This window comes from Phaenicophaeus curvirostris, chromosome 1 (genome assembly GCF_032191515.1).
Source record: "Phaenicophaeus curvirostris isolate KB17595 chromosome 1, BPBGC_Pcur_1.0, whole genome shotgun sequence".
Classification (NCBI taxonomy): domain Eukaryota; kingdom Metazoa; phylum Chordata; class Aves; order Cuculiformes; family Cuculidae; genus Phaenicophaeus; species Phaenicophaeus curvirostris.
The window spans coordinates 73,994,610-74,019,094 of record NC_091392.1 but is presented as its reverse complement, the minus strand read 5'-3'; the positions used below and the strand labels follow the sequence as shown (position 1 = coordinate 74,019,094).

Here is a 24,485-nt window from a genome sequence, read left to right as displayed (position 1 = left end):
CAACCAAACCCAACCCGAACCCGCTACCCTGCAGGTGGCAGAGGCCTCGCCGCCCCCGGCCCGGCCGGGGCGATGCCCCCCGCCCCGCAGCCCCCGGCCCCGGCTCCCGGCGGGGCGGATCCGGGGGGGCGATGGGAGGCGGGCCCGGGGGGGGCGGGCGCCGCCGGGGATGCCCGGGGCGGCGGGAGGGAACGGCGCTCGGCGGCCCCGGAGCGAGCGGGACGCGGGTCTCCGGTCAGCGGGGACGGCGTGGATTCGTCCTCCCTCGCCGCCCCGGGAAAGGTGCGTTTGTTTTGGGGTTTTTTAATTCTTCCCAAGGGGAGGGTTTCCAGGAGCGCCTCTCGTCCCCGTGGGCTGAAGCCGGCTCGGTGCCCGGCCGGGGCTCGCGGGGACGGGGCGGGGGGTCCATCCCGGTGGGCCGAGGCGTTCGGGGTGAGGTTTGTGAAGGGAGCCGCTTCCCGATCCCTACGCGGCTCCATGAGGGTCTCTGCGGCGCTGGGGAAGGTGCGGGGGGACCTAGAACCGCGGGGAAGGGAGCTGGAAGGCTCCTACGAGAGGGGCATAAGATCATACGTAACCCTTGTAACTGCAGGAACCTAAAACTAGTAAAGCTTCTGAAAGAAGGCAAGTTTAGAAGCTTTGGCTAAGGATGAACTATCCTGGTTGAACTATGGTGTTGTTTCCCAATACAGGAGAGGTTGTTCAGAATAGAGTGGAAGTTTCTTCACCCTGAAGAAACCATCTTTAGCTTCTGCTGAGCTCCGTAGTTTTGCACCATGATTCATGGTGTTTTTTGCTGCGGAAGTCAGAGTAGCAAATCTTACGGAACTCAAATTCCCCTTTTTTGGTTCTTGTAGCGATTTCAGTAGCATCTTGAGGCACAGGCTCAAGATGCTCAGGAAGCACTGGCTAGGGAGACAGGTGTGAAGGCCCTTCTCTGGTTTGCATGAGACATTTGAAAACACAAAAATGGCAGAAATCCTTGAGGGCTGGAGGGTGCGATGTTGGGTGAATAGCAGTCTGCGTGCTATCAGTTAGTTTTAGGTTTGTAGTTCAGTTAGCAGCTAGTAGCTATGCCCCAAGTTTTCCTTCCCACTGGATGGCAGTCTGCCATTGTTTATTTTTTTTGTGTGTTCAGTTCTGGGCCCCTCACTACAAGAAGGATGTTGAGGCTCTGGAGCTAGTCCAGAGAAGAGCAACAAAGCTGGTGAAGGGGCTGGAGAACAGGCCTTATGAGGAGCGGCTGAGAGAGCTGGGGTTGTTTAGCCTGGAGAAGAGGAGGCTGAGGGGAGACCTCATTGCTCTCTACAACTACCTGAAAGGAGGTTGTGGAGGGGAGAGTGCTGGCCTCTTCTCCCACATGACAGGGGACAGGACGAGAGGGAATGGCCTCAAGCTCCACCAGGGGAGGTTCAGGCTGAACATTAGGAAAAAAATTTTCACAGAAGGGGTCATTGGGCACTGGAACAGGCTGCCCAGGGAGGTGGTTGAGTCGCCTTCCCTGGAGGTGTTTAAGGGATGGGTGGACGAGATGCTGAGGGGCATGGTTTAGCGTTTGATAGGAATGGTTGGACTCGATGATCCGGTGGGTCTCTTCCAACCTGGTTATTCTATGATTCAAATACTAAGGTCTATGAAAAAGCATTGGGAAACTTTTTTTGACAGGGTGCCGAGTAAGATGCTTCTATACTGTTTTAGGGGGAAAGAGACTTAACAGTCTTGACTGTGCATCTTTTCTTGCTCCATTGCACTTGTTTCATTGCTTGGTGCTCCCACCAGGACAAAACCTGTCACCACCCCATCCCCCAGGGACTGTAGTTTGGCGTACTGGAGCCCAGCACCCTGACTCTATACAGCGTTACCCTAGCAGCGCACTGGGAATGAGGGGGACAGACAGACCCTCTGTGAGTCAGGCCAGCCCCTGTGAGCTGAGTGGGGCAGCCCTGAAGCTCCACGTGAGGCCCAACCATGCGGCGAGGCAGCTCTGGGGTTATTCTGGGGGGTTATTCTGGGGGGCAGGGTCTGAATCGATGGGTTACAGGGCCGGATACAGGGCCGGCTATAGGCATGGCGGCAGTGTCAGGGGCAAGAGCCTCAGCTTAAAAGTCCTCCCTACGTTTCTCCATTTCAGTTCCGTGCCTGCAGCCTGGCTGCCTCATACAGTGCTTTCTCCCCTGCTGAGCAATTCCATCTTCTGCTTTGCCTCACAGCTCAGGGTTTCTGGGTTGGGTGATGCTTGCTGTTGCTATTTCTGATTCCTGAAGCCATGCTATGTATCTGCTTCTCCTCAGTGTCTCCTGTGCTGGGCTCAAGGGCTGTGGCAGAGTGGGGAGGCAGGTGTGGAGCAGAACAACATGGGGAAGGATGCACCTGTGATGAGGAACTGAAGGGGCTGCAGCTCACTGTGATGGAGGGATGGAGGTTCAAAAAAAGAAAATTAGGGATGTGCTTTGAATTACCACAGGACTTCTTTGAACTGAGAGGCAGGTTACAGCTCTCACATCACTGGATGCTGTACTCTGCAGCTGGGAGCTTTGCAATATGTTTTGCTGTTGTGTTTGTCAAATGTGAGCGAATCTTATCACTTTATTCCTGATATAGGCATAGAAATCTCAGGAAGACACCAGCTGGAGTGTTTTACTTGTGCTTCACTAAGAAATACTTGAGATATTTGAGATTGTTGCAAGGACATGCAGGATCTTATATTTCATTAACTAGTCTAAAGGCTTGTATAAAGTTAAGAAGAAAAGGAATCTTCCTGAGGCTTTTTGGGTAACCTCAGGTGTCCACTAGCAGGTGAGGCGTGTGGGCTGAGGAGCAGCTATCCAGCAGAGGGCTCTCCCTCCCCACGGCCCACACCTTGGTGGCCTCGCTTCAGATGTGCTGCTCACACCTCCATTGCTCCCTGCAAGGCTCTGGGAAAGCTGCAAGTCAGAAGTGACTGCTTCCCCTTCAGCCTTGTATTCGTCCGAGCAGGCAGGCGCAGTTTAGTATTAGAAATCTCAGCTTTTGATCCAGTAGTTAATTCTCTGTGTGAATACCACATGGAGTGTGTGTAGCACTGAATTTTAAAAGGAGCTCCTTCAGGGAGGTTGTGTATGATCCCGATACGCGGTGCTTTAGCTAAGTGCAAATAACACATTATGACGCGTGCAGAAGTGAACAGAATCAAACACACTATCCCTTAGTGTACGTATCCTTAATATGTATAGTGTGAGCACTGAGGGAAGCCTTAACCAGCAGAAACTTTAACTTAGACTCGGGTTGTGTAAATAAAAAGTCAAGGTATTTTAAATGTGTTTACTATGGTACGTGGTTGACAGAAGAAACGGGACAACACACAGTAATCAATATGATCTTTGTGAAGCCATTTAATCAAAGTTCATAACACATTTTATACCTTACTTAGCTGAAGCAAGCCATTGTTTTGCAAGCTGATTTGACAATTTGACAAATAATCATTAATTACAATGCATTATTATATTTTCCCATGAGAAACAGCTATGTGAGCATTTCAGTCTACAAATTGATAAACTACAAAGTGACAAGTCAAGGGCTACCAAGGAAAGCTTCCCGTGAGAAATGAGAGGAGTATAAGGCAGAACAACTCTCTATTGTTGCAAAGAGAAACCTTGAAGACAGTGTGTCATTTACCGTAGCTGCTTCTTCTGCAAAGTTAGCTTTAATTCTGGTGCAAAAGCTGTGAGGCCTTATGGTAAGATGCCTTTATTTCATTTAGCATAAGCTGCTCAGTGCTTGGGGTGCTCATTAAATGACCTCTGGTTCATAACCACCCGTCAGGTGGTGTACCCTTTGAAAAGGCCACCATGCGTCCCCCATAGGCACTGATCTTTTGAAGGGGTTCACACAAACTGACTTGCACCTGCTTCCATACAGTGAGGGCAGAACCAAAAAGCACGGCTTCAAGCACAAGTCCTTTGTCCAATTTTCTGCTGCAGACTGCCCTGTTCCAAGTATTTCTAAAGACCACTCTTGGCCATAACTCCCTCTCCACAGCACACGCTAGCAATTCAGAGCATCACTTCCTATTTACTATTCTTGACAAACCTGCTGAACTTGAAAGAGTAAAGGGATAAAACAAGAGGGGTCAATGCAGAGCAGTGTTGTGCATGGTCTTTGGACTGTGTGACGTGGCACACGTGCTTTGACAATGTGTGTAGTCTTTAGATCTGTGTCTTTCCAAATTTGTTCTTGATGAAGCTTTTCAGGCTGTAATTTTCCATTGTGTTTGAAAGGAAGGAAAAACGTATCTTTAGCGTCTCTGAAATAACAGTAACTAGGAACTGATTTATGTAAACTTTCAGCAGCTTTTTTTTTTATTATTATTAAGGGTGCTTTAACACCAAATTTATTTTGGAGTTATGCCCACTGGTTATTCTACATTCCCTTAGATCTAGATTCAAGCTGAATATATTTAATTCTGGTGCACAAAATGCTACTTAAAAGTCTACCCTGACTGTTCTCCTTTGATGCTAGTTTGAGATTTTAAGATTTTGTGTGTTTTCTTGTGACTTATATTTCCAGAAGCTTTTAGAGAAAAAGCTATAGGTGCACCCCCAAAGAAGCTTGTCATGACTTTCTGAGAAAATCAAAAGCAAGGCTAAAACCTTCTGGCATAGAGGAACGGAATTATGGATTGACCTTCTCCTTGAAGCAGTAATGAGAAGACTCCGGATCTTTTGCAGTGTTAATCTGGGAAAACATCCTGGACTCAATGTTAGGGAGCATACTTAACTAAATATTTAAAACCAGCACTTTATCTGACCTGTGTAGAAATGCTCTAGACTTTATTATATCACCTGCAGTGAACTGCAGCCTTGTCTGCTTTGTGGAAACTTGAATGGCATTCTCTGTGCCTTGCTGAGCCGACAGCATATTGCATCAGCCATGGTAAACTAACCATTGGGGCTGAAACAGAAGGAAGTATCTGGCAGCACATGAAGGCTGCTTTGTGGGGTGGATGTTGTGATTGGTGCTGGGATGTGGCACACTATCCTACACAGAAAGTACTATACTAAAGATGCTTAAAGGTAAAAAAAAGTTTTTTCCTTGGTGTGTGCATCACAGGAAATGAACGGATCTGTTCCCTGCATCTCTTTCTGATAGGGTCAGGAAATTTCCTTGCTCAGAGCGTATTAATATTGCTGTGCTTTTTAGTGACAAGGAACATCTAAAGTAAAATATGAGTGAATTTTAAGGAAACGCAGCTGCATGTTTGCATTGGTGTGGCAGTTATTTCTGTGCTTGTGGTCATTTCCTCTTGTTTTGTGTCAGCAACTGAAATTATTAGATGGAATTTCAGTGGTGTATTGCCATTAGTCATCTTGTAGCTTCAAATAACACTTCAGCAGAAATGATAGGGAGAAATGGAGCTTTTCCTGTAGCCCTACAGGTGTTGGCACTGCCGTGGAGGGGCCTTTGGCTTCCCTGGTGCTTTCACTGTTGTTGCTGGAACAGCTTGTTGTAATTTGCTGCACCTATTTACTGCCTGAGGTATTTCTCTCCTGCTTAGCTGCTGAGTGTCTGCAAAAGAAATAAACTGGGACATTGCTATCTCCTCACTGCTTGTAAAGGAGAAGTGTTGAGGGAGCAGCAGTGCTCTCTTAACTACCTTCTCTCAGACTGTGCTTCAGTCAGACTGTTCTGTCAAAGCTAAAAGATCAGTAATACTTAATATTTATTTTGTAGGCAGAATTTTCTGCCTCAGATACTTGAGGGAACCCCCCTTTTGGTGAAAATTTCTCCTTGGGTTGGTTTAGCTGCAACACAAAGCCTTGCTTCCTGAAGCAGGTACAGGTGGGGTGGCAGTGCTGAGACATCCTCCCCTTTCTTTAACTAGTAGGGTAATTTGGCATGTGCTAAGGAGACAGATGTAGGGTAAGCTGTTGACAGGTTTAAGCAAGTTATGAGTTCTCGGGAACATGAAGCCATCAATAAATCGTTGTCAAGCCTTTTGCATTAGATGTAGGTAAATGAGGACATGTCATGGTTACTCATTTTCTTTGTTTAAAGAATTGTACAGGGAACATTTGGAAGCAGATGTTACCACAAAGGAAAATAAATAGATGAGTTGTTCAGGAAGTTGCTAACCTTGACTACCTAACGTGTTGTATAACTAGTTTTGTTTGCACTAGGTAGTGCAGAACTGATCACCAGCTGGTAATCCAACATCCAAATCCAAATTTCACCATTACGGGGAAAAGAAAAAGGCTGGGGGCTTCTTTGCGTTTAAGTATTACAAGGTCTTAGGTGTAACCAGCAGGGTTTTGGGAGCTGGAAGCTTGCAGGGGTGGCCTGTGTGATACGGGGCTAGGTGAATTAACCATTGATGAACAGGATAACCATTGTTTAGCAGCTTGAGATAAACACAAAGAAAGGACTGACACTTAAGGGTAAACAAAATAGTAATAATTTAGCCGAAGCAACTGACACTTAAAGAATAGTGGAATTGAAGCCGCTCACACTTAAGGAATACGCAGGATGACAGCTGTTTAGCTAAAGCAACATATTTCTATAAGCCTTTATGTAGGAAGGGGATCTGTTGCTAGAAGATTTCTGATAAGCAGGACAAGTAATCTGGGCCTGTGATAAGAGTGGAAAGCAACACTGATAAGGATGGCAAGGATCTAGAGAACACGCGCACAGCTTGAAGTTTAAGGAAGTTAGGACAATCGACTTCATCCCTGAGAAGACATTGCACAGGCACAAACAAGAAGACAACTCTTCTCAAACTCATTATAATAAGAAGTGGGGAAAGGTTATGAATATGTATAGGCATTTTTGGAATATGTAACAGTTCACTGTATAAAGTCAAGACAAGTTGCCACAATGGGCACGCATGTTGTTTTGGAGAAGTAATTCTCCCGTGCGTCTCAGCGCTGAATAAACATACCTACTTTATAACATTATGAGTTATAGAGTCTTGATTCCACATGTCATGTGTGGTAAGGGGCCATCAGCTGCCTTGTGCTGGTTTCAGCCAGCTCCAAAACAGATAAAAACAGCCCATCACACACCGAAACTACAACTGATCAGCACAAAATGCTTCTGCCTGTGTTCATTTAAGAAAGGGTGGTGGTTGCTGGGGGCAGGAGTCACAGAAAGGAGACATGGGAAGAGGCACATGAGGAGACACAGAAGGGCACATGTGAGAATGCAAAAGAAGAGACATGAGGAGTCACAGGAAAAGGTGAAATGGGGCAGGAGGCCCAAAAGCACATGTGTGAGGACAAATAAAAAGAGACATGAAAGCAAAGATGTGAGAAGACACAGGAAGAGATGTAAGTAGATAGAAGAGGATATGCTAGAGGAGATGTGAGGAGATATGTGAAGAGACATGTCTGAAGCAGAGGGAGGCAAATGTGGAGACATGTGGAAGGGGTTGTTATTGGGTACTTGGCTGGAGATGCTCTCTTAAAAGGAAGCATTCTGTGCTGGAGGAGGTACCCTTGAGCAACTGTGGGAGCAGTGGGAGAAAAGTGAGATACAAGAAGTAGCCAAAAGAAACAGTTGTGTGCTGACCCATAGCCTCCTGTGCCACCTGTTACTTCACTGAAAGAATTGAGACAGACTAAGTGTGGCCCACAGTGAAAATAAGGGAAGTTGAAACTAGGAAAGGGGAGGAGGGGTGCTGAACTGAAGATGAACCTGAGGAAAGAGGAAGAAAGCTGTTTCCCAAAGTGTTTGTTTAGTTGTTAGTTGTTCATCTTCCCTCTCTCTCTACCCCCCACCTGAGTCCCTGAATCAGTAATTAAAAGTGTATATTAATTTGTAATAAATAAAATTAAGTGAAATTCCTGAAATCAAGAATGCTTTTCCTGTGGCAGTATATTCATTATGCTGGAGTGGAAAGCGGTGTAGCAATGACATAGCCAAACAATACAAACCCCACGTGGATATAATCTGGGTTGAGTTTCCCATCTCCATGTGTGAGACTGGCATAACAGTGTATTGCTGTGTTGATGCTTTGGCATTTCCCATGTACAGCTTTGTAGAGATGGGCCAGCACCAGCCACCTGCAGGTGTTCCCAGTGGTGATCTTTAAACAGGTTATGTGGGCAAAAGCCATAGAACAGATGCAGTTTTATTTGCAAACCTTTATATTAAGGCTGCAAAAGATTCATTGTGGGAGTAGTTACCTCTTTACCCACCCCCAGACTCTTTTCTGGTGCAGTATACCATGTACTATACCACATACTGCAGGTGTAATGTGGTTATAAAATCTCACTCCCTTGCTCTTCTTCCTTCCAAACATGAGTGGAGCAGTAGAGGAAAAAGGGAGAGAACAGAGGAAGGGGAGATGGCAGGGTCTTGCCATTTCTTGCAACTGCAACTTGGAGCCTGAAAGAAGGAAAAGTATATGGAGGGGAAGGGAAGTTCACTGTGATATGGCCATTCCCAGGTCCACCAGTGCCCGGTGCTGCCAGCTGGACCATGTGTCATTGTCTACATGTAGAGTAAAAACACTCCAAAGTGGTCTTTCTGAGAGTGAGTTGAAAACTCACTGGATCATGAGGATGGCTTTTGTTCAAATTAACAGAGATGAAAATCTCAGTGGAGATTTTTCTATTTTTCAACTGAAGAATGATTGATCTGAAATGGAAAATACTTTTCTGTTATGAAGCTGACCCATAGCTATCTGTAGCAGGCATAATGTTAGCTTGCTTTTATATTTTGTCTCACAAAACTTCTGTTTTTACCATGGAATTGCATGGATTTTATTTCTTTTAAGTTATGCAAACTTTTGCCACAAAGGAAACACAAATTCAAGGAGAGAAGACCCTAAAACGTTTTGCATCTTTCGGACAATTTAATATTATTTTTTTTTCTGTAAAGAGTATATTCCTTGTGAAACCTCACTTTTTTTTTATTAAGAGCCTGGGTCCGCTTTAACTATGCAGGCTTTGGGGAAGGCACATGGATGACAATGCCCTTTGGTTAGATTGCATTGCAGGGGCCCACTGAAACAGAGAAACTTAAGCTTAACAGTTTAATTTAACCATTAAGGCAGGTACACTTTTATTCAGTGCTGGAATAGACTCGGGATTTGTCCTCAGAGTGCTTCTGCTGAGCAGTGATTTCACAGAAAATTTATACACAGAATTGTTTTCAAATTCATATATTTCCCCAAAATGACAAGTATACCTTATTCCTGGAACCTCATTGCATATCCAGGGGGAATGAAATCAGATCAGCTCAGAGTCCTTAAGGTGTGGCCATATCTGAGTGGTCAATCTCAATGACTCTGAGCACAAGAAGATAAGGATGGTTATAGTTATCTTAGTGGTTATCTTGTTTCTAACGCGTTATAGTTGATGTTCCATCCCACCATTTACAGATCACCATTTCAATCCCCTCTTTTTCAAGGCTTTTGCAAAAGAGTCACCAGAGGTCTTATTGTTTAAAGTTCTCTTAAAATATTTTCCTGATTCTACTGTGTGTCTGATCTGATTTCTTTTCCATGTCTAATAACCTTCTACTGTTCACTGACAACACCAAAATGCACATTGAAACACTATACGGGTTAACAAAACTGATAGTCCCAATGCTACAACATTGAGAAAAGATTGTTTCAACCAGGGCAAGTTGATGAGCTAGGAATTTAAATAAGAAAATTCTATACCCTCCCACTCTTGTATGGAGTTAAGAAGGCCATACTAATTTTTTATAGAAGTTCCTACAGTCTGAGATTGATTGGTTGAATTGGAACAACTCATGCCCTCAAAATCAGAGCATCCTTTATGGTGTCTTAATAACAGATAATCAATTGCAGCTTTATTTTCTAAAACTGATGCTGAATTTGTCTAGTTTCAAGATTTGAGGCCTCCAAGGCTCGGGACATAATTGAGGCTCCTTGCATACCTACAAATAAATCTCTTTGAAGTATTACAATTCATGGGCACGGCTACTCCTGATGTTAAAAGGAAGCCAGCATAGTTTCAGCTTTATATGACAGTTTTGACAACCGTGTATAGTTCCAAAGGTTTGAACACTTGTGGGGATTCCCAAAATACATGGAATAAATATATGTTGTACTGAAAAAACAGCATTTAAACAAAAGGCCGTACTATTGTATATTATACAAGCAAGTTTTTCCCAAATGTTTATAGAGGCATCCAACTTATGGGAAAATAAGGCTTCTCCTAACGGACACATTAATAATAATATTAACAATTTTTCATCTTTACAGTTCACTTTAGTTAGCCTTAATTTTTGAAGGTTTTAAGCGTTCTCTTGTCCACTGGCTGGTAGGTGATTTCTTCACTTGATCCAAGTTCTTTCATCTTGATTGCTGCGAAGGCTTTTAACAATACTTGGTATGGTCCATCCCACTGTTCTCCCAGTGGTTTTCCTGTAAAATCTTTAACAGAAAACTCCTCCTCAGGTGTAAAATGATGTACAGGTTGATTTTAAACCTCTAGGCCATGCAGCTTGCTTTTTATTTTGTTTGTTGTTTGTTTGGTTGGGTTTTTTTTGTTGTTTTGCTTTTTGTTGGGTTTTTGTTTGTTTCTCAAGCAAGTTCAGCTGGTTTTGTTAGCTGATTGGACAAATTCTCACCTAATTCTGTGAGATCTTCTGTATACTGCAGTTGGTATACAGGGCTAATGCTTTTCCAGTTGTAAACTCTTGGACTTTCTGGGAGATAAACTCAGAAATATACTTTTATGCTCTTCCATCAGCTTCAACATATCTTTTTATGGTTAAACCTGCCCTTTGGACTTCCAACCCTGGGGGCAGGTCTGGACAGTCACACTAGGCTTCTAAAAGTAGAAATAGCACTGATGTGTCCCAGCTCGACTGCCTGGCAGAAAGGTATATGGGTGTTCCCTTACACTGGAGCATTCTGCTAGAGAAGGTTTGGCTCTGTGGGTAGAAGAAACGGGAAAAGAGGAGAGTGTCTTTTCAAGATGGCTGCCGCACTGGAGGCTTAACAGTCTCAATGTTTGATTCTCTTTTCCAAAGTGTGGTTTTAAAATGGTGAAAGAAGGGGAAAATCTTTTTTTCAGCGAAAAAAAGTACTTAACATCTAGAGGCTTAAACATAAAGTTAAGAGCATGGTCAAGAACAGAGGTGCTGTGTGAAGGAACATAGTGAACGCTACTATGTTGTGGAGCTTTGTCGCAAATATGGGACACAGGGTGGTTATCAAGGAAGGGAAATAAGTACCATTCTGTGATTCTGGGAGCTGAGACCTCTTGACAGGAACAGATAATAACGCTGGGGTTTTAGATGATTTCTTAGTTTTGGGGAAGGCTAGCAAGGTGGTTCCCCTTTGGGGAAATGAAACAGCATCAGAAGCTGTCCCACTGTCAGGTGTCCAGATTATTAGTCAGTCTTGGTTTATGATAAACAAAAGTAGAGGTTTGATCATATTTTGTTTTTGAAGAGGAGTAATTTTTGCTATAGGACAGTATATCGTCCCAGATTCACTGCCTGAGAGGGGTGAAACTGCTGCTGCTCTGTGTTCAGGCAGTAGTGAAGCCAAAGATACATTCAGCTGACACCTATACACTACATTTGTTTGTATGTATGTATGTATTTATGTAGACAGTACCAACAGCCTCATCTTGCTCCTCTCTCTGGCTGGACAGGATGGAAAGGCACAAATGAGAATACACATAGGCGTATGTAGAAGGTGGATCCCTCCAACAGCTGGGATCAGACATTCACCCAGGGAGCTGCCCCTGGAAGCCAGTCTCCCTCGTTGCTGGCATTTGGACTTGTAAGCCCTACTCCAGTTGCTGGTACAAACTGTCTAACATACACTCACAGCTGGCTAGGACTTTCCGTGTCCCATAGCTGATCCCCTTGTGCTGTCACTCAGAGACACACATCTGCTCTCACATCCAGAGCTGGCCCCTAGAGACCCACTCCTGGCTCCCAGGCCACCTTGCATACTCAGGCTGGTCCAATTGAGCTTTGCAAGCCCATTGCACATTTGCACACCCACACTCACTCTGTTGCTGGCACTACAGACGCATGGGCCTACCTGCAGTCTAACCGCAGTTGCTGCATTCACACCCTGATAATGTACACATGTACACAGATTGGAAAGCCCTCACTCAGGGAAAAGAGTCAGAATAGGAAGATAAGAGAGACTACGCTGATCAGGTGCAGATCATGGCCAGACAAGTGTCCTGACCAGCGAGCTATTTACCTGCATATGGCCCTTTTTGTCTCCTTACACCTCTATTTTTCCCCTCTTGTTCCTCCCAAAATCGCCTAAACCCCTCCCTTGCCCCACCTTTGGTTCCTTTTTAAAATATTTCATAGTATCATAGAATCATAGAATAACCAGGTTGGAAGAGACCCACCAGATCATCGAGTCCAACCATTCCTATCAAACACTAAACCATGCCCCTCAGCACCTTGTCCACCCATCCCTTAAACACCTCCAGGGAAGGTGGCTCAACCACCTCCCTGGGCAGCCTGTTCCAGTGCCCAATGACCCTTTCCGTGAAAAATATTTTTCCTAATGTCCAGCCTGAACCTCCCCTGGCGGAGCTTGAGGCCATTCCCTCTTGTCCTGTCCCCTGTCTCTTGGGAGAAGAGGCCAGCACCCTCCTCTCTACAACTTCCTTTCAGGTAGTTATAGAGAGCAATGAGGTCTCCCCTCAGCCTCCTCTTCTCCAGGCTAAACAACCCCAGCTCTCTCAGCTGTTCCTCATAAGGTCTGTTCTCCAGCCCCTTCACCAGCTTTCTTGCTCTTATCTGGACTTGCTCCAGAGCCTCAACATCCTTCTTGTGGTGAGGGGCCCAGAACTGAACACAGTATTCGAGGAGCGGTCTCACCAGTGCTGAGTACAGAGGGAGAATAACCTCCCTGGACCTGCTGGTCACACTGTTTCTGATCCAAGCCAAGATGCCATTGGCCTTCTTGGCCACCTGGGCACACTGCTGGCTCATGTTCAGTCGGCTGTCAACCAACACCCCCAGGTCCCTCTTGTCCAGGCAGCTTTCTAGACAGACTTCTCCTAGTCTGTAGCACTGCACAGGGTTGTTGTGCCCCAAGTGCAGGACCCGGCATTTGGCCTTGTTAAACCTCATGCCATTAGACTCAGCCCAGCGGGGCTCAGTCCTATGCAATTCTAAGCTGTTCTTTCCCTGCACCCCATAATATGTCTCACCCCTAGGCAGTGACTCCCTTAGTCTGAAGGGTGATCTGGATGGAGAGCTGCTTCTGTTGACTGTGGCAATGGGTTTTATGCCTGCACACTGGGACAGCCCTGGGAGGAGCCCAGACAAGTTTCTGGTTCCTCCAGAGTCCTTGATCTGGGATTCTGCCTGCCATTGTGCTCCTGTGCTCCTCTGGGTTTGAGCAGCCGGGCTTATGATGGGCTGATGGCCCTTGTGATGGGTCTGGAAGGAGCCTGGCAGAGTATATTTGGACTCCCCTTTTTGACGTTGTCACTCTGAGCTTTTTGTGGGTGAGAGATGAGCTTTGTCACATAGCCTGACAACCTGAACATGGGCTGTGGTTTCTGATTGGGCCCTGTGGGTGCTATGGCAGCATGGAGAAGCCAGGATGCTTCTCTAAAGATGACCTAAAAGCATAATTAAAGCATTCCTGCATGAAGGAGAGTTCAGCACGCGACTCTGCTATAGTACTGTCCTGAGGTTCGTGGTCTGTTGCCTTCCTTGTCAATGTCTTTTTCTTCTTTCCTCCCCTTCAGATCACAACGATTATCTTGGGAGAGCAGGTTCTGAAGGGAGCGACAATGCTTAGGATGCCCAGCTGCCTGCTAAAACTGACCAGGGTGGTACTGAGCCACAAGCTGAGGGTTCTATTTATCCTCGCCTTTAAGTTTATGTCCTTTGTCTCCATCAAGTTATACTGGAGAATCACGGAGGACCCTAAGGGCAGGGGCCAGTTCTACAGGTTGCCTGTTGAAATCCACTGTCCTCATTCTGTGCTGTCTCCTCCCAATGCCATTGCTGGTGAGCCCCCTCCTTCTCCAGGGAACGTGTTTTTCGTGGAGACCTCGGAGCGAATTAACCCAAGTTACCTGTTCACGTGCTCTGTGGAGTCAGCGGCTCGGACACACCCAGAGACAAGGGTTGTGGTGCTCATGAAAGGCTTAGCGAATAGTAACACCTCATTACCCAACCACTGGGGCTTCTCATTGCTGAGCTGCTTCCCCAATGTGGAATTCCAGCCCCTGAACTTGCCAGAGCTTTTTTCTGGAACACCTCTGGCAAAGTGGTATTTGCAGGCTCAGCAGCGCTGGGAACCTTATTTCTTACCCATCCTGTCTGATGCCTGCAGAATTGCGATCATGTGGAAATTTGGTGGCATCTACTTGGACACAGACTTCATTGTGCTTAAGAACTTGAAGAACCTCACCAATGTGCTTGGTACCCAGTCCAAGTATGTACTGAATGGGGCCTTTCTGTCCTTTAAACCCAAACATAAGTTTATAGAGCTTTGCATGCAGGATTTTGTGGAGAACTATAACAGCTGGATCTGGGGGCACCAGGGCCCACAGCTCCTAACACGTGTCTTCAAGAAATGGTGCTCTATCAGGAGTCTTCGGAGCAGTATGAGCTGCAAAGGAGTGAGTGCTCTGCCCCGAGAGGCTTTTTATCCCATTCGATGGCAGGACTGGAAGAAATACTTTGAAGTGATCAGCTCCTCAGAGCTTCACCACCTCTTTAATAACACCTATGCAGTGCATGTATGGAATAAGAAGAGCCAAGGGAAAAGGCTGAAGTTCACATCCCAGGCCTTGCTGGCTCAACTCCATTCTCGCTTCTGCCCTGCCACATATGACATCATAAGGACTTTGAATGACAGTGACTTATGGGTCAGTTAAGAGATGTTGCCTGGGAGCCTACAACTCTCCAGCTGTTCCATCACAAATGAACCTTCTTTGGAAGTGCGGTGATGGGAGTTGAAGATAAAAGCCATTTGTAGACTATAGGTGGATCCTATAGCTTCAGCTGATGTCTGTGCAGCTCTTTGTCTTGACTTTAACTGCCTACCAGCTATATTTTGTTCCTCTGCAGGAACTTTCTTCTGCTCTGTTTGGTCAAGTAGAGAAATCTCAGGAGGAGAGCAAGAGCTGGGCCACTTGTGGCAGCCTCCATTGGCCTTTCAGAGGAGTAAGTCCTCTTCCTATGGCTGTAAACCTGGAAGAGGCCTTTGTAGAAATGCATACCTCATCACCTGATTCTCAGGACTTCTGAAGTGCTGTCCTCAAAGCAACAAAAGGATGGAAGAGCAAAGAACAGGAACTCCAGATATGCCAGAGGAGTTGCCCTGAGAAAAATTTAGGGGAAAATAGAGAAAAAAAGAGCTGAACCCATTCCCTTCTCTTCTGAAGCCCTTAGTGGAGGAGACTTTCTCATGTCTGTTTTGAGCAGGGAGCAGGATGTTGCAGTCTCTGTTCAATGCCATAGATTTAAAGACGTGGAAATTTGGTGTGAATTAGCACATAAGGGTCTGAGACTAGCTCATCATTTAGAAGGAGTTCTTGCGCAGTGATGTTTTATTTTACTGCAATGAGCAAGAGAGTTCATCCAAATCACACCTTAAATTGGAGGAAGAGCTGAATTATCTTTTACACAGAGTTTGTCTCTGTGACCAAACATTCCTTGCACCAGAACTTTCAGCACTTGGATAGATCCTAAAGGAAAGACATGATATTTCCAAGTATTTCCAAGATTGCAGACAGCATGGTAGGGAACCTGTATTGTCTAAACTTAAGTCCATCTATCAGTCATTTATGGTGGACCTCTTCAAGTACTCTGCAGTACTCCTGCAATTCACTGTCCAGGAGTATAGATCTCTCCTGGGAGGTCTTAAAGAGGGCAGTGGAAAGATTTACTCTTCTCCCTGAGCATCTTCCTGAATTACAGTGGAGAAAGTTAACATATCTCTCACAAGGTGCTGCTGTGCCTTTGAGGGTTCCCAACACAGAGGCAAGTTTGGTGGACAAACTGTGGGAGAAATCTTGTCCCATGCCTTGATGGCCAAAAGGATGTGTTGATACTGTGCTTGTTGGAAAATAATGGAGAAAGAGCAGTGAGAAACAAGAATAAGGTTGAGACCATTGGCTTCATTACATCTGGTTCCCACCATACTCTAAAGGGGATCACTGAGGCACATGAGCTTAGCACTATGATAAGGTTAATGCAGATGAACAAAACTTTGGCCATGCCCTCTCCTACACAACTAAGAGATTATCATCTCACTGTAAAAATCTTTTCTGCCTCCTCTTCTTACACCTAGGAACAGCAATGGGGTGGTCTAGTGGCCCCTTTGATGACCGTGAGCCAGTCAGGTCTTCAACATGACCTGCCCCTAAAGCAACAGCTCTTTCACACTGTGCTTCATGCAAATCCTCTGAATGTGACTCAAATGATTTCTAGATGTGCAGTTGTCTGAGGTCTTTTCTGTTTCCCGGGTCAAGCATAAGCAATGTGAGGTTTGCTCGATTAAGCCAAGGCAAAAAACATAAAAGGCTGCGCATGCAGCATTTCTCTGTCTCAGATTTATTTATCTCTTCTTTGTTGATAAAAATGAGAGAAATTGCCCATCGCTTTTACAGAACCATTCCGTGTCCCTCATGGGCAACATGACCATGGGAGCTTAAGGAGGGTGCTTACCTTTTGTTTCATTTTTTTAATGCTGAGGTGTCCAATGTTGATTGGATGCCAGTGCTACTTAGATTGAAAGCTACCTGCCTGCAAGTTGGGCAGGGTGTGAGGTCTGTGCGCAAGTAGCTACTCGAGCATGAAGAAGGTGCTGGAAACACCCCTCCAGTGCTGGCACCACGTGTGTATGTATTTAGTGCTGCCCCTTTGTTCTGCCCACCTTTGTGGTAGATCCAGGAGACTTTCAGGATTTTGAATGTCTGCAGCTTTCCCAACACTGAAGATCTTTAGGAATAAAGACTTTGTGGGGAAATAGCAGATTTTCATAGAATCATAGATTGGTTTGGGTCGGAAGGGGGACTCGATGATCTTAAAGGTCTTTTCCGACTGAAACCGTGATTTTGTGATTCTATGATCATCTAGTTCCTGACTGTATTAGCATTCCTCACCACACTAAGTGGTATAAATGGATACTGTTTTCACTCCCTGTTCTCACTGTCACTACTGTGGGTTTTTTTCACTGCTTTCTTTATAAGCAACTGCAAAATTGTCAGCCCTGGTCTACTGTGTTGTGAGAGAGGCATAGTTTCTCCTTCTACTGGTTCCTTCTGTTTTGGGCCCTTCGGGCTAAATCTTAGTGAGGTAGGAACCCTTACCAGAGATGGTAAAATGGTGTGGGTGATCATAAAGGCATGACAGGGGACTCTACTGTGGCAATAACATGAACTGATTATGAGAGAGTTTGGGACCCACTGCAATAAACATCTGGTTTGATGTACCACTGCCTATTCTAAGGAAGTGCCTTTTTGGATAAGTGTAATATTCTTGTTGTTGGTTTTGTTTGTTTGTGTGTTTGTTTTCTTGATAAAGTCAATGTTCCAAGGTTTGATAAGTTGTGAATCAAACCAAAGCAGCCTTTGGCCTTTTTCACTTTGTCTTGTGAAAGAAAAATAAATACATTTTTTACCATTACTTCTTTCTGTCAGGATGTTTCATTTTGTTCTGCGAGGTGTTGGTGGTAGGTCTGAGCAATCTGTTGTTGTTTTGCCAAAAAGTATTTTAAAGTTGTGTCCTGAAGTGACTCACTAAAATTAGGAGTTTGGAATGAACACGAGACAAGTTGCGAGCATAAGCACATGTGGAAATAAGGCTCTGCGGACCATGACTACATGTTGATTTGAGCAGAGGGATAACAGAAAAAAGCACAGTGTGTGGTACGGATTCCTAATTCAACCAGGCATCACCCTGTCATTCATGACCTGCAGTCTGTTTGGAAGAAGGCATTCTAGACTTATTTTAAAAGCGTGGATATTATGGAATAGGAAACTCCATGAGAAATTGTGTTACTTTTTCCCTTGGTGATGGGGTGAAACCTCCCTTAGTAGGGAGAGTGTCTGTGCTCTTGTAGACCTGAAAGTGGAAAGCTTGTACTGGAGTCATTCATTTTCCCACCTGCCTTTCAGAGCCTGGTCTAAAGACCCTGGCATTCAGGGGAGCATTTTGAGAGGCTGTGAAAGGATTGGTGAGGTCTGGCGTGCAGAACTTTATTGTGACTCTTCCTGTTAAGAACCAGGGAACAGTTTTCCCTTGAGTTGCAAAATAGTTGCCTATGCTTTCTTCACTGCTGGTATGCAGTCAAGGATGATGGGGAGTGATGCGAAGGCACTAGGTTTTCTTGCCTTGTCTCCTTTATCCTAGAGATCACAAAGGCTAGCTGGTACACAGGTGTGCAGTATATCAAGGGGAAACCAGGGGTGGGGCTTGGAGATGGAATTGAACACTGCAACAGAAACAGATTAAGAAAGGGTCAGTAGGGTAGTCTGAACTCAGTCTCCTGGGAAGAAACTGAATGATGATTGTTTTCTCTGTGCTGGCTGAGAGCTCTCCTATGGCAGGAACTCTTGTGTTGGGATGATCTAGGATGTGCAGTAGGTAGCAATGCTCTGCAGGGCCTTTTTCCCCTTCTTCTCCTCCTCCCTGTTTCCTCTCCCTCCTCCAAAAATGTGTAGTCCACGGAGGCTGTGGTGCAAAGTAGGTTAAAAGCACCTTCTTGGGGAAAGTGCAGTTACCTGGCTTAATCTAACATATGTTGGGAGCTGAGGTCTGCCTAGGGCTGGTTTGTCCTCAGCAGGAAAGAAGAGGAAAAACAAAGCTCTCCACATACTCTGTTTGGACGTACCATCTGTGAACACTTGGCACTCTGGTCTTGATGCTGCATCCTGATGTTACAGCTCAAGCTGAGATGTTGACCTTTAAATTTGTGTATGAAGATAGAGCCTAATAGCAGCTGCTGTGGTTCTGCAGTAGTTGGTAGGGGTAGAAGAAGTAACAAAGTAGTCTTCACAAAGTGGAATCTATACCAGGGGGAAAATTAGGTAGTGCATAATGTCTGGCAAGTTAAATATGAAAAAACGGTAAGGTTATAGAAAACACTGTTTGAAAAACAATATTGAGGACAAGAAAGTGATTTGGAGTAGCTGGCATGGATTTACAAAGGGCCAAACTGATAGCTTTCTATGATAAAAGAACCAGCTTAGTGGACAGAGAAGGAACATTAGATATTGTTTATTGCGACTTCAGTTAAGGCTTTTGACATGTTCTCCGTAACAGCCTTGTAAACCTACTGATTAAATATGTACTCTATAAACACTGTGAGGTGGATCAAAAACTGGCTTAACTTCTGGACTTGAAGGATTGTGATGAGTGACACAAAGTCCAGGTGGAGGGCATTAACTAGTGGTGCACTCCAGGGATCTATGCTGGCACCAGTACTGTTGAATGTCTTTATTAATGACTCTGATGATGATGCGTTAGAGTGCAACCTCAATGAGTTTGCAGATTATGTAAAACAGGGAGGAGTGGTTGATAGAGAAGGTGGTTGAGCTACCTCTAAGAGTGACCTCAACAAGCTGCAGAAAACAGCCAACAGGAATCTCAAGAACTTCAACAAAGAGACATGCAGCTGGTGAGGGACAACAGTATGTACCTCTGAACAAGAAGTTGGTCAGGAGCCAGGAATGTGCCTTTGTTGGCACAGGAGGTCAACAGTTTGTTGGACTGCGTTATGTAGAACATTAGCTGCAAGGTCAAGGGAAGCAATACTTCCCCCATACTCAGCACAGGTGAGACAAATGTGGAGTGCTGTGTCCAGTTCTGAACTCCTCAGTTAAAGTGGGACATGAAAACACTGGGACCAGTATAGCAAAGAAGCAGACTGCAGCATGTGCCCTACAAAAAGGGGCTGAGAGAGCTCTGATCACTTCTCTTGGAGAAGAGCAGGCTCAGGGAGTGCCTTGTTGAGTATAAATACCCAGTGAAAGATGGGTGGGAAAATGAAGAAAATCTAGTGACAGGATGAAACACAATGGGCACAAACTGAAATACAGGAAACTACAATGAAAGAAATGGTGGTGAAACACTGGAACAGATTTCCCAGCGTTGTTATTGAGTTTCTGTTCTCAGACATGGTCAAAATTCAAGGGGACACGGTCCTGAGCAACGTAGTCTAGGTGATTCTGCCCTCAGCAGGGGAGTTGGACAACCTATCTCCAGAAGTGCCTTCCAACCTCAGCCCTCCTGTGATTCTGTGACTGGATGCAACGTGAACTGAGGCCTGGAGAGCTCCAGTGGTGAAGGGGCTGGGAATAGGTGCTTTCCAAAGAGCTTTCCCAGCATTGGCATCTTACAAGTCTGCCCGTGGTGCTGCAGTGCTTGGAAGGATATGGGGATGAGTGAGAAATTTGGGAAGCTACAGAGTGATAGGCCTGGTATTTGTTGCAGGCAAGTGAGTAGAAGCTGCACTAAACCCTAAACTTAGTGGCTGTATGGATAAAGGTGGTGATTTATGAATGCGTCCATGTGTCTTCTGTGAGGGAAGGTCAGCATCCATTGAGGGACAAGGGGGAACTCTTATCATAAAATGAGGGACGCCTGAATTTGGCAAAGCCATTCAATGGAGTATCCTGTCTAAGAGGGAGTATTGCCAAACGGATGAGTAAATTATTTGGTTAAAAGAGTGTGTGTGCAAAGGAGCATTCAGAACCAAAGTCTTGGAGTGGGAGGAGGTAGCTCTATGAAACTCTCAACTCAGTTCTTATGGCAGCCACCCAGGCATCATGAGCACTAGGAACTCTTAGCAAAGAAGTAGAAATAAGAACAGCAACTGGTTTCCTGCTGCAGTGTAAAGCTTAAAGTGTAGCGATAATGGCGTTTCAGTTTCCTTCTTCTTTTGTTTGTGGTTTTTTGTTCATCCTGACTACTTTCAATTAGGAAGTTTTTTTCACAGCGGAGCCCCATGACCTATCAGCTGCGTGACCTTTATTTAAGCCAATGTATTAGCTGAACATATGACATCACGTCCTCCCTGATTTGCATGTTATATCCATGTATCTAGACTCCATGTTTCACCGTTTATATTCAGGAAAAGGAAGTGCCAGACCCTAGAGATACAGTTCCTCTCAGAGACACTCACCTCTTGAAAATCTGGTCCGGCTGAGCAGTGACTTCTGTGGTGTCTTGAAAGCAGAGAGAGGTGAGTAGTATTTGTTGTTTCTTTGAGTGGGATGAGGGTGAAGAGCCAGTTTTCCTGTGTTTGTTACGTGGAAGAAGAAAGAGCTCTGTCCCTTCAAGCCTCTCCCTGCTTTCTTTTCGCTAATTTACCAAGCTAAAATTGATTTACAGTATTCAACAGGCTGCGGTGTGAAGGGAGGGGGAAACAGATACGTAAAAAGCGAGTGGATTTTTGCTGCCTGTAACACACCGAGCACATGCTGGTACTTCTCTGCAAGAGAAGAAAATGTTCTGGGAGTCCAGAGCTGATGATTTGTGTATCAGCTGCTTCTTCTCTGTATTCAGAGTCCCAGTGCCCAGTGGAGAGAGGTGGTTCCATGCTGTTGCATTTGGAAATCTCTTGAGTGCGGCTGCCAAGTCATTTTCTGGCTACACAGAGAGTTTAGTATGTGACCCAGTAACAATAACCAGGGGTTAAAGACAAAAGGGATCACACCCACTGAGTTCTCTGTGTTGTTTCAAGTCTGTTTGTTTTATTTACATCTAATGATTAAAGCTTTTGCTGTTTCCTGGAGGATCGGGATTTGAATTTGCAGGTGGACTTGGGGAAATGCCACAATCCTCCTAGGTGTTTCCCCCTCTGTTGTGCAGTGACCTGAAGGCCCTGTGACAATACAGAAAAGCAGAAAGAAAGCAGTAAGGCAGGAAGCAGGGTTGAGAAGCAGCCTTGAAACTCTCTTTTCTTGGGCATTTCTTGTCCTGTTGTCGGCATCTGCCTCCAAAGTTGCCTTGTATCAATTCCTCTCCCACTGTCATAGAATTACAGCATCATAGAATAACCAGGTTGGAAGAGACCCACCGGATCATTGAGTCCAACCATTCAACAACAACAACCTAGGATACTTAGGAATGGATGAAAGCACTGAGGCTTTAGTATTGTGTTTGGTTTTGGGGAAGGACAGGTTATGTATCAGGAGAAAAGAACTCTCATCAAGGCAGCCGTTCTGCATGATGTTTGCTGGCGGAGCTCCAGGAGTATTCATGAGAAGCATTCCTATTTCCTTGTCTCAGGGTTTTTTGCATATGTCTCGTGTCCAGAATGACCTGAAATTCTAGAAGATGATAGACAAGGTCTCAGAGTCTGTTCTCAGTTTGTTGTGCACCACCACGAATGTCTGCCATTTGTGAGTCAAATGCTGTATATCCTTGCAAGTGGGAAGCACAGCTTACATGGACAGGATGCATGGGCAGAAAGAACGATCAGTTTTGGTATGTGATATACAGAAAGGAGATAAATGTCCTTGTTTAGTTTTTGAAAGGGAGGGATCCAAAGATGGGACACAGTTTCTGATGTGGGACCTGAAGGCCCTGTGACAATACAGAAAAGCCAGGAGACTGTTTCAAAAATGACTAAAAGGCCCAATTTAAGCATGCTGCCATGACTGAGGTGAAGGAAGGAGAGTTCTGTCCTGCTGTGGCATTGTCCTGAAGCTCGTGGTCTCCTACCTTGCTGGTCAGTGTCTTTTTGTTCTTTCCTCCCCTTCAGATCACGACAGTTGTCTTGGGAGAGCAGGCTTCAACAGGAGTGAGGCTACCCAGGATGTCCAGCTGCGTGCCAAAACTGACCACAACGCTGCTGAGCCACAGGCTTGGGGCTCTGTTTATCCTCATCATTTCATTTGTGTTTTTTGCTTCTGTCATGTTCTACTGGAGACCAGGGGAAGATGCCGAGGGCCAGCTCTACAGTGTGCTTACACAACAAAGGTGTAAACAGCTATTGCCTCACCTTCCCCTGCCCATGGCTGCTGGGACCCCTCCTCCTCCAGGGAACGTGTTTTTTGTGGAGACCTCAGAGCAAACTAACCCAAGTTACCTGTTCACGTGCTCTGTGGAGTCAGCGGCTCAGACACATCCGGGGACAAGGGTTGTGGTGCTTATGAAAGGCTTAGCAAATGGAAACACCTCGTTACCCGACCACTGGGGCTTCTCATTGCTAAGCTGCTTCCCCAATGTGGAATTCCAGCCCCTGGACTTGGCAAAGCTTTTCTCAGAGACACCTCTTGCAAAGTGGTACTCGCAGTCTGAGCACCGGAAGGAACCTTATTTCTTCCCTGTCCTGTCCGATGCCTCCAGAATTGCGATCATGTGGAAATTTGGTGGCATCTACTTGGACACAGACTTCATTGTGCTTAAGAACTTGAAGAACCTCACCAACGCCCTCGGGTTGCAGTCTCAGGATGTACTAAACGGGGCCTTTCTGTCCTTTAAACCCAAACATAAGTTTATAGAGCTTTGCATGCAGGACTTTGTAGAGAACTACGATGGCTGGACCTGGGCGCACCAGGGCCCACACCTCCTAACGCGTGTCTTCAAGAAATGGTGCTCCATAAGTAATATCCAGCAAAATATGAGCTGCAAAGGGGTGCATGCTCTTTCTCCAGAGGCCTTTTATCCTATTTGCTGGCAGGACTGGAATAAGTTATTTGAAGCAATCAGCTCCTCAGAGCTCCATAAGCTCCTTAAGAACACTTACGCAGTGCATGTATGGAACAAACTGAGCTATGGGAGAAAGCTAGAGATCAAATCCCAGGCTTTGCTGGCTCAGCTGTATTCTCAGTCCTGTCCGTCCACATATGAGAAAATGAAGAAGGACTCTGAAGAGTAGTTAAGGCCTGTAATGTGACCTGTTGGCCCTTGGCTCCAGGGAAGTTCCACAACCTGAAGGCAAGGCAGTGCTTTTCAGCTTCCATGGAGCGGGTATTCTGTGTGACAGCTTTTGTACCACTTCCGATATCTGCCTCAGATGCAACGTGCTCCAGATATAGACCAGACTTGAGTTTGGACTCTCTTGGTGTTCTCCAGTAGCCCTTGTTGCTGCAGGGAAGGGTGAACTGACAGGCACCTTTCGGTTGCTCCTCTGTTGCTGTTCTCTCAATTGTATCAGGCCTGAAAAGCCTCTCATGTAGCGTCAACAGCTGTAGGAACCCTTGGCTTACTGTCTGTGTCACCTCTAGGTGTGTAAATAAATGCCAGCCAGTGTTACAGGACAAGGTTTAGAGGAGCTTAATTCTCTGTGCGGTAAAGATTCTTACGGCTGATTTCATACACGGGAGTACATGAAAATTGCTTTAAGAATTGGAAAACATGTTAAATCCCTGCTCAACTCAGTGTGAAGTTTTAGTTGTTTTCCTAAGTTACTTGATTTCAAATGATTTTTTTTTTCTTGTCTACTGTTTTACATTCCACAGCAACAGGCTGAGTTTGCTTGGCCTCTTTGGGAAAAGAAATAGCCAAAAGCAGTTCTTTTACTACTGTGAGTAAAGATTCTTGCTTTGTTGAATAAATTCTTGTAGGATGTG

The 24,485-nt window shown here is 45.3% G+C and overlaps 2 protein-coding genes across 3 annotated transcripts; both read left to right on the top strand.

The window, feature by feature from the left end:
• The first annotated feature begins 193 nt into the window (after nt 1–193).
• LOC138723667 (lactosylceramide 4-alpha-galactosyltransferase-like) lies at nt 194–24,293 on the top strand. Of its 2 annotated transcripts, XM_069862980.1 has the most exons (3): nt 194–282; nt 21,038–21,148; nt 22,673–24,293. In XM_069862980.1, the coding sequence occupies exon 3, from the start codon at nt 22,727–22,729 to the stop codon at nt 23,789–23,791; it is 1,065 nt and encodes a 354-aa protein (XP_069719081.1). In that variant the 5' UTR covers nt 194–282; nt 21,038–21,148; nt 22,673–22,726; the 3' UTR covers nt 23,792–24,293. The 2 variants fall into 2 exon arrangements, with proteins under 2 accessions (XP_069719081.1, XP_069719090.1); XM_069862989.1 differs by lacking the exon at nt 21,038–21,148 and having other exon boundaries at nt 207–282.
• Nucleotides 207–17,589, top strand: LOC138723690 (lactosylceramide 4-alpha-galactosyltransferase-like). The gene is made up of 2 exons (XM_069863028.1): nt 207–282; nt 13,695–17,589. Exon 2 carries the CDS (start codon nt 13,740–13,742, stop codon nt 14,832–14,834), a length of 1,095 nt encoding a protein of 364 aa, XP_069719129.1. The 5' UTR covers nt 207–282; nt 13,695–13,739; the 3' UTR covers nt 14,835–17,589.
• Nucleotides 24,294–24,485: the final 192 nt, after the last annotated feature.